At 35.3% G+C, this 9455-nt stretch overlaps 3 protein-coding genes across 13 annotated transcripts in view; 2 read left to right on the forward strand and 1 right to left on the reverse strand.

The window, feature by feature from the left end:
- LOC120337787 (uncharacterized) overlaps positions 1–4434 on the forward strand; it is a 90975-nt gene extending 86541 nt beyond the window's left edge. The window contains exon 3 of the mRNA XM_078116872.1: positions 2927–4434. The gene's annotated coding sequence lies outside the window, so the exon portion shown is untranslated. The remainder of the gene's footprint in view (positions 1–2926) is intronic.
- LOC120337987 (uncharacterized) lies at positions 1617–4434 on the forward strand. The gene is made up of 3 exons (XM_039405902.2): positions 1617–2067; positions 2561–2700; positions 3943–4434. The coding sequence occupies exons 1-2, from the start codon at positions 1728–1730 to the stop codon at positions 2674–2676; spliced, it is 456 nt and encodes a 151-aa protein (XP_039261836.2). The 5' UTR covers positions 1617–1727; the 3' UTR covers positions 2677–2700; positions 3943–4434.
- LOC120337984 (relaxin receptor 1-like) lies at positions 3914–8619 on the reverse strand. 11 transcript variants are annotated; one of them, XM_078116867.1, is made up of 7 exons: positions 8150–8595; positions 7961–8003; positions 7634–7759; positions 6782–7003; positions 6555–6700; positions 6153–6296; positions 3914–5835 (listed from the first exon to the last, which is right to left on the reverse strand). In XM_078116867.1, the coding sequence occupies exons 4-7, from the start codon at positions 6970–6972 to the stop codon at positions 5768–5770; spliced, it is 549 nt and encodes a 182-aa protein (XP_077972993.1). In that variant the 5' UTR covers positions 6973–7003; positions 7634–7759; positions 7961–8003; positions 8150–8595; the 3' UTR covers positions 3914–5767. The 11 variants fall into 11 exon arrangements, 10 of the variants coding, with proteins under 10 accessions (XP_077972993.1, XP_077972994.1, XP_077972991.1 ...); XM_078116868.1 differs by lacking the exon at positions 7961–8003; XM_078116865.1 differs by lacking the exon at positions 7961–8003 and having other exon boundaries at positions 8045–8595.
- Between the last annotated feature and the right edge of the window lie 836 nt (positions 8620–9455).

Raw genomic sequence — 9455 nt, forward strand, 5'->3', positions numbered from 1 at the left:
ACATTTTGCCCGTGGGACACAGACTGCGCACCTATGATTTAGTCGAAAGGTTTGGACACTAGGTCACGGCACTCACCATAAGTCTTATCTCCCATAAATATAACGAAAAAATGAAATTTGAAAATAACTTTTGGTTCCAGAAAATACCGATTCACTTGCGCAAAGACATAGAGCAAGGAAACCTAAATAGACTCTCGTAACCCCAATTATTAATTAGAAAATATTCAAGTTTGAATACTCCAATCACCTGAGGACGGTAGGGTTTCTAAAGCTCGCAGATGCCAGATCAGCTCCTTGTTTCTGGCAGTTAGATTTTGCTGTTGCGTAATTGACTCGATCATTGAATAATTTGTAGGAAAAGCCGTTGCTTGCTTGGTACCAGCCTTTGAATTCTGTTTAAAAGACGAATAAAGAACCATAATATGTAGATGTTTCTTTTATTGATATTATTTGTCTCAGCGATGGGTGCAACGTGCTAAGAGAAGGAACACGTCGTTGAATCACTAATTCAAATTCCGTGGGGACGATTCATTGCGAGAAGAGTGCGGGACTTTTTGGCATCGTTTGATAGCTTACGCACCGGTACGACTTCCTCCTACAAGTCCATGTATCAAAAACGACCAACTTGTTGACTATTCCCACATCCCACATGATATGGTAACAGGAGGAGAAGTAGTAGATCCACAGCTGATGAATGAGCTGTATTATCGGCTCTCCTCTTTCTCTCGAGATAAATAAGAAAACCATACACTATTCTAGAGGTAAGATCGGGCCCAAAAATTTCAGCCTGACCCGATCCAGGCCCGTGAGTATTAAACCCGACTCAGCCCGAGCCCGACTAATTTACTGGATTTGCAATGCCCGAGCCCGAAGAAAAACCCGAAATTTCATATTTTATTTAGGAGTTTTTTGAATTGTCGTTGCAAGAGTTTAGTTCAGTATGTGTCATGTTGATGAGTATCCACAAAGAGTTTTAGTATATATTTTTAATAAACATGTACTTATTTAAAAAAAAAATTAGCGATAAAGAAGTCCGGCAGACCCGAACGTGATGATTGGCATTTCAGGCCCGACGCGGCCGATTTAACATTTTCACGATTCGACTTCTTAATAAAATATATTGAAAACAGGCTCTAAATGAGATCAATTTAAAATGAGATAAATAGTTCTCCTTTTGCTTTGACACTTTTTCTCAGTTGTTCCAGAACATCTGTAAATAAAAGTGGAAGTTTGAGTTAGTAAAATTTGAGATTGTTTATTTTTTATTGTCAAGTCACAATGGCCTAATTTTATTAGTGAGCGAATCAGAAATCACCCAAAAAATCACAAGACATAAATTTTAGGAAGCAAGGAGGATGTTTGTGAGTGATTGGGTTTGGATTTGCAGTGATAATGAAACACTTTTGGCACCAAGAACGAAGAAAACTTATAAAACTTAATGCAAACGCGAGTTAAGTTAAACGTTTATTGGTCACGATCAAACAGTGTATAAATAACAACACGTTTTCAAGTAAGGCAAACTATAATTTGGAAACCCCTAAAATGCTGTTGGTATCGAGGCATGTGAGCTGTCGCGTTCTGCTAATTGTAATTGACAAACAATGTGAACACCGGGTTTTGAAACGCGTCTCGTAGCATAATTTCAATGTGATTATGACATCACAATTGTATTTTAACTTTTTTGCATTGTATTCAAATTATTTATAATAGCATATCGTGAGTTTTTGATGTTTGATGTCATGGAAAACGGCAACCCGAATACCCAATCGATTGCAAAGTTGGAGGGTTCAAAAATTTTGACCCAATCAAATAAAGATCCGTTGCTGTTGTTTTTTCTACGTAGAGCAAGCGTGGAAATTAAGCAATATTCACATGGTACCGAACCGAGTCAACATTTACAAACTGGAAACACGAGCGCGAAAACCAAGTTCAACAAAAAAAATGGAACTTGTCGTGCGGATAACATTTGTTGTCGTGACGTCGAAGGTCTTGAGACCAATTCCACCGCAGGACAAATGGTAAAAACTGGTTGCGGAAATTTGGTAAGAATTCCAGATGATGGACCAGGTACATCCGGGAACCTAAGTTCATTAGATTGTGCTGTAGTGAACAAAATATCCAACAAGTTGAGTACAGATTTGAAAGATAGGGAAATTTCGACACGACATGAACTATCCATGCCTAATGATTATCTGTCAGAAGTACACGAAATGCGTGTAAAATACATAGAATGTCAATCTTAAAACGTCTTGAAAACGAGAAAAGCTCTATGTCAATTGATGTAAATTCCTTCGGAGGTAACGATGCAAATTATGAGACCGTAGATGACAACGAAAACGAATATATCGAAAAATCAAGAAAAGATATTGAAATTTTCGACATGGGAAATCAGAGTATTCGGTTGATAAATCTAGAAAAATTTTATCCCAAGAACGACGTTCCAAAAATGAAAGATCTTTGAAAGATCTTCCTTGCAGATCTGAAGAATGCTGTACGTTTAATGGCGGTGCAAATCCCAACTTTAAAGTACCTTCCAGAAATGAACTATCGAATATTACAGGCAAATCGCGCTTGAAAAAGAACACCCTTGACTTTGGGTTGACTGATGTTACAACCTCGAAAGAAGAAAACACCAGATCGATTGTGGATCCCGAAAGCAACTACGACTTCAATTAATTACTAGAATTCAGAAGGCATACTGTGAGTGTGATTGAAACTCGATCTAAACTTGAGTTTGCTGAATACGTATACGAATTTGATGATCTGTATCATCTACGACTCGATTAACTTTTAAACATTTAAAATATGCTCTAATGCAGTGGTTCCCAAACTTTTTGTACCATCGCTCTCATATAGTACGTTATACAGCTTCATCGCCCCCCGGCACTGCAAAAAAAATTGAAAGTCTGAAACGAATATATTACAGACCAAATAAGAAGACAAATCATATTTTATAGTGTTTTTTAATGAGATGGATGAGCTTGGTGTTCTTCAGTGAGTTTTCTATTATATATATCTAAAATTACCCCGTTTACTGATGGTAAGGCGATTTCGTTGTTTTGATAGCAATAGCAGCACGGCTGAAAACCCCTCTTTTACCATATCAGAGGTCGGAAATGAAAGAATCCAGGATTCTATTTCCTCAAAAACTGCCGTGTACTCTTGCATTTAACTCCCTAAATTTACCCCATTTCACATTGAAATAATGAAAAAAAAATGAATTTTCCAAAACCTATAATGATTTTCGTACATCCCATTCATCCCTACAACCTGATGACCTTCACCAAAATAAATGATATATAACGATCTTCGTAAAATTCATTCCCGATTCCTCATCCTACCACGTCCTCCAGTCCGATCACCAGTCCATAGAATTAATCAGCCATTTGTTTTGGATTCGCGGACTCGGATGACCCAGGAGTCGGCAAATTTTACATCGCTCGCGGGTCAAAATTTAGGGTTGCTATTCTTTTGCGGATCGCATATATTTTTTGAAAGTTAAAAACGGAACATCGTGCAAAAACTGCGACAATTCGTGAGCTCAACCCCAGCTGTGATAGACCAGGCTAAAATTCTTTACTGGTACTTTTAAAAAACAGAATGGTAAAGTATGGGAAGAGTTTTCCGGGGTCAAAGGTCAGGAAAGGTCCATTCAGTGAAGCTTCCCGGGCCAGATTACTACAGATTTCCTGACCACTGTGATACGCAAACTACCGTACCTTACTGCGAAGACGAGCCCAGCAATCGTTTCGCGTGTGCTCACGTGATACAAACCTACGAAAGCACGCAGAGTACAGTAATCAAGTGCACGATGCGACGAGCAAAAACAGGTTGCGCGAAATCGCCCCCCTATCACCCCCTTCGACTTTTTCGCCCACCGGGGGGCGATATCGCCCACTTTGGGAATCACTGCTCTAATGTACACTTTATTTTATTTTACAGTTCTTCAGTATTTACAATTAGAAGATATTTTCAAAGAAACACAATACATTGTTGCAAAATGTGAAGAAAAATACAAAGACACTTGACAAAAAACTTGGTATTGATTGAAATGAGGAACGGATCACGATTTCTGGGCAGTAACATATTGGTAGTGTTAGGCCGTAGAAACACGTCAACGATGATTTACAAATTTCTCAAGAAACTGTAAATGCGCAATATAATAAGCATTAAAAAAGCCGACAATTGGACAAATTCGAAGTTTGCAATGCATTGGTTCGTTTAAAACTTTGTCGCCAGTTTGCTCGACAACTAACCGCAAATTTTCATATGAAATGCTATAAGCGGATTGTAGAATAAACTGGAAAATGTCGAAAGGTTCTATATTTCTACATGTCATGTTGTAGTAGATTGAACATCAATGATCAATAGCAGCAGTGGTTGTCAACCTTCTATGCGTGGTAACGGTAACATTTAATAATATGTACTCGCCGACAGTAAAATATTAAAATTGATAGATCAAGAATTTGTTGTTAGGTTTCAATATTCGACAGCGAAGATCTAAGTGAACACTAACAAATGGGGTTATTCTCGATGGGGTAAAAATTTCAACATAGACAATCGTAAAAAGAGGCCGAGAAATTGAAATTGAGTTACGAGATGTCTTGCTTCAGTAATTAGTTTTGTGATTATTCCATTGGGTGATCGCCGACGCTAATTTATATGTTGCTCTTGATGGTTTCACAATATTTTATCATAATAGTTTTAAATTTTAGGACTCGTAATCCAACATGATTTATAACATCAAATACTAAGTCAAAGAAAGATGAATTATATCGAATTAACTCGGAGAGAAAGCTGACAACCTGAATCAGTTCTCCAATTTTGAAATAGAAGGTTGCGATAGAAGTAACTATGACATATCAAATTAAAACAGGAGACACATGGCAAAATAGAACTCAACAACAAAATAACAACGCAAATTAAACTGCAATTTAATCCCATAGTCAAACTTTCGTTGAATGTTGTACACTTCTCTGAAAGACAGATTCTGATTGCAAGGGTTTTTATTGAACCATGGCCGCAATCATCATCGTGCAAATGTTTTCAAAATTTAGATGACGACATAATGACGAAAATAATTAGATAACAAAAAAATTTACATTTGGGCAAACTGAATAATATATGTTGAGTTAATATAGAAACATACAAAGCAAACTTTCATCTATTTAGAATTGGAAAGAATTCTACATTTTGTCCCGAAAAGTGAGATTTCATCGATTAATTGCAGAACATTTTCAACTTAATATTTATAATAAAATTACTGACAAATATCAAATATTAGTATGTTGCTTTGTATTTTCAAACGATAGAGAGTAATTGTTCACAAAAGTCGAAATTCAATACCATTTGAACTTTACTCCTCAAATTTTGAACAATATCCTGAGAAGAAAAATTTCGGCGCTCCAGAAGTATGTGTACCAAAATGGAGATAACTGATTTTGTTCGTCTACTTTACATCAAGTTGGGTAGAGGGACGGCAACCTATGGGTATATCCACTTGGCTAACACAGTCAGTCCCTAAACTCGTAAAACTGTAGAACTAAAATAAGGAAATCCGAAAAAAAAATCTGGCCTAACACTAATCTGGTACACATACTACGGAAGCAACAAAATTTCAATACCAAAACTGTGTCGCTAAATATTTCATGTTCGAAGAATAAAATTGTCAATTTCACTTTTCATTTGTAGCCCACGTAACAAGGTTGTCCAAGTTTTTAAATCTATTTAGAAGTGCTCTTTTGCCAAGATGCATAATTATAATTGTTCAGTTTTCATGTTGTTCTCCATTTTTGTCAATTTTCTTTTGTGGGGTTTCGGCTGCATGTTTGTTTTCTGGAGCACAATGATACGTCGAATAATGAACATTTAGGTAAAGTAAATATATTTATTACTATCATATTACAATACATCAAACTGCAATAGATGAAGCTAGTGCTAGAGTTAAACATTGGTATAAAGTAATTGTCATGTTTAACAATGAAGCGATACTCAAAAATATGCACAAGAAAGTCTAACGCAGCACCGGATGCCTATTCGACTTTCACTTAAGTCTCCCCCAAAAATAAAAATATTTCGAAACATAGTTTATAACTGTGAAATTGGTATTTACGAATCTTTACTTCGGTTTATTACAAATTTTGCATACTTACTTGCATGAACCCTTTTTCTGAACCAAGCCAAAATATATTTGATAGGTTTGGGAAGAGCGTAATACAACATAGGATTTATCATGCTGTTTATTGGTATGATAATCAGCCCAACAGGAAGATAAGCGTCGTTTAGTATATCTATGCCTTCATAAAAAAATAAATGATTAAAACATTATTCATAATGTTCTTGCAGATAGATAATTTGTAATATATATTACAATTGTCATTGCAATCATCAAAGTAAATTTAAGGCTATGTCTCGCTTTGAAAACTTTATACATAACTCAATTCATTATTCTATTCATACGTATAACCATAATTTTTATATAAATGGGTAATGCTATTAAGCTATATTTCCTCACAGTACATGGCCACAATTGAGTTTTCTCGCGATATAGTTACCAGCAACTTGTAGAAATCCCATGATACAATTTGGCATCCAACACAACAAATCTGTTATGATGATCACGGTAACTTTTTTCTGCATGGATTTTGCCCTTTCCTTTAACTGTTGGTTGGTCAATGCTTTATTTTCTCGAGTTGAATTCCTGTCGGTAATATGAAAACTTTACACTTTTTTATCCGATGAACACAATTTGGAAACTCAGTAACCAATTTGTTGTTCTTACTTATATATCACAAAATATCCAACTGAAATCACAAAAAAGGCCAAGAAATTGAAGATGAGAAAGATTAGTGAATAACCCCATGCCATATCATTCATTGGATTCGGAAATACTGTTGGGAGACAAACGGTATGAGTTGAGTAATATCCAAACTTTTGGTCAATATTGAATTTAGGATTTAGTCTTTTGAGCATAGTTTCCAATGCTGACCATGAGTCACTTAATCTGTTAAAAAACGAAATGTTAAACATAATATTTCTGAATACTTATATCAGTTCAAAAATTGTCTTACTTCAATGTATCATTATTTTCAGTTTGTATTGTTGAAATCCATTGATTTAATCCCTTTATTTCGTTTTTGTTGATTATTGAAAAAAAATGGATTTTGACTCAACCTGAAATTGTAAACTATTTGTCATTGTCAGAAAATATTGGCACAACATCAGTAGATCGCCTTCTGTAACCCTTGGTGGACATTGATTTGGATCTCAGTAAAAACAATTTTGTGGAATCCCGACTGAGTAGCTTAAGTTTGAAAAACCCTTTTTCACAGGGTGATTTACAGAAAAGTTCAGATTCTTAATGTATGCTATTTCTTGTCAAGTCTATTATAGAATAACAGTAACAACAATAAAAATTCAAACAAAGAGCTTATCATGGTGGACAAAAACTGTACACTTTCATTAGAAACTGAGGTTCCGACGGAAAGAAAAAATCTACATTTAAGAAATGCCGACCCATAAGGAAATGACAAACAAATAATTCTATTAATAGAGTAACAAATAGATGTTACATATATGACAGAGAACATTTTATATTTGTTCTTACAATATTTAACAGAACATTTTGTCATACCATACATTGTCCACAAAGTAGTCTTCAGTAACTGGCAACAACGGAATCACGGCAATTGCAATAGCAAGAGTCCATGACAATACGATAATATGACGAATTGTTCTGAGTCTAACTTCAACAAATGGTCTGAAATATATATTCATATAAACGCACAGCAATAATATAATCAATTTTACTCTGTCATTTACCTCAGAACAGTATATACTCTAAATCCTGTAATGATTGTGAGAGTAAAAACTGAAGACTCTGTTCCAATCATAAGCAAAGCTCCAATAGCAGAACAGGTAATTCCACTTCTCCATTCTACATCTTCTTTGCAGTACTCACCTTGCATTGTTACACTCTTTACGCATATGGTCATTGTGTATACCTGAGTTAAATCGTATGTTTTAAAAATGTTCAAATATTTACCTAAAATATTCAAGTTGATCTACCCCAACGATAAAATCAGACGCTGACAGATTACAGATTTTAAAATGGTTCAAATATTTAACTAAAATATTTAAGTTGATCTACCCCAACGAGAAAATCAGACGCTGACAGATTACAAATCAAGATTTTGTTGAACACAGCATTCTTTTTATCTTTCTTCATCTTGAATAACTTGATTATAGAGAAAATAATCACGAACACAATTCCTGCCAATGTGACGGTACCTGACAAAAAAGTATTTAATAACTGGCAAAGTTTTGTTAAACGATAGATTGATATATAGGGTTCCATTATCTTTGAACCTATGTACATTTGCACTCAGGACAATTGCATCTAAATATTTTTGCATCCACGGACATTTGCACCCATGAACAATTACATCAATACATTTGCACCCGCAGATTTTTGCACCCACATACAGATTGCACCCATGAACATTTGCTCTCATGGACATTCGCACCCATGAACATTTGCTCTCATGGACATTCGCACCCATGAATATTTGCATCTATGAACATTTCCACCCACGTGCATTTGCACCCACGTACATTTTCGCCCAAAGACATTTGCACCCATGAACTTTTGCACCCACGGATATTCGCATCTACTCACTGTAAAAGAGGTTATATTGCCATTTGCGCCGAAATAGCGACATCCTAATATTATGTATAGTAATGAAGACAAACTCACTGAAAACCCGATTAATTTTGATAATTGATTTGACACTGACTTGATTAATTTATGTACAACCAGTTTCCTTCCCCATCGTCTTCTAACCACCACACATTCAACTACTTTTGCGTCATTTCATCGAAAAAAAAAATGACCGATGAAACTAGGAAAGGATTGTAACTCGCAAGGACAGTGAAAACGTAACGACCCTCATCAAGGATAAGGGCTACTTAGAACTTGTAATCCGTCTTCATTTCGAATATATATTTATAGTTGGTAATTAAAGTTTATCTGAAACATGGTTATTCGCGATCATGACTATTGGTGCGTTTAAGATGTTTGCGGGTGCAAATGTCCAGACTGCAGTTTGCGGGTGCAAATGTGCGAATGCAAATGTACGTGAATGCAAATGTACTGACGCCGATATATAGATGCCTTCTTGAAGAAGTTTATAAATTATTTCAGACAAAACATTAAGCAAGTTGTATTCACACCTATTTATTATCTTATTCTAGACATTCATAGAAATATTTATTTATTTTCCATATTTTACAGGCTTTAACTCAATACTATGTATGACAAAGAATGTCGACGTACAGTTCAGAATCGATTCTAATTGGAGAGCACGGTCGACAGATAGTAAATTGATGCAAAACGTCGCAGGAATTTACAACGTTTTCAGCTTATATTTGAAAATAGCTATTTTGCAAAAGCAAAT

The sequence above is a fragment of the Styela clava genome, chromosome 10, assembly GCF_964204865.1.
Source record: "Styela clava chromosome 10, kaStyClav1.hap1.2, whole genome shotgun sequence".
NCBI classification, from domain to species: domain Eukaryota; kingdom Metazoa; phylum Chordata; class Ascidiacea; order Stolidobranchia; family Styelidae; genus Styela; species Styela clava.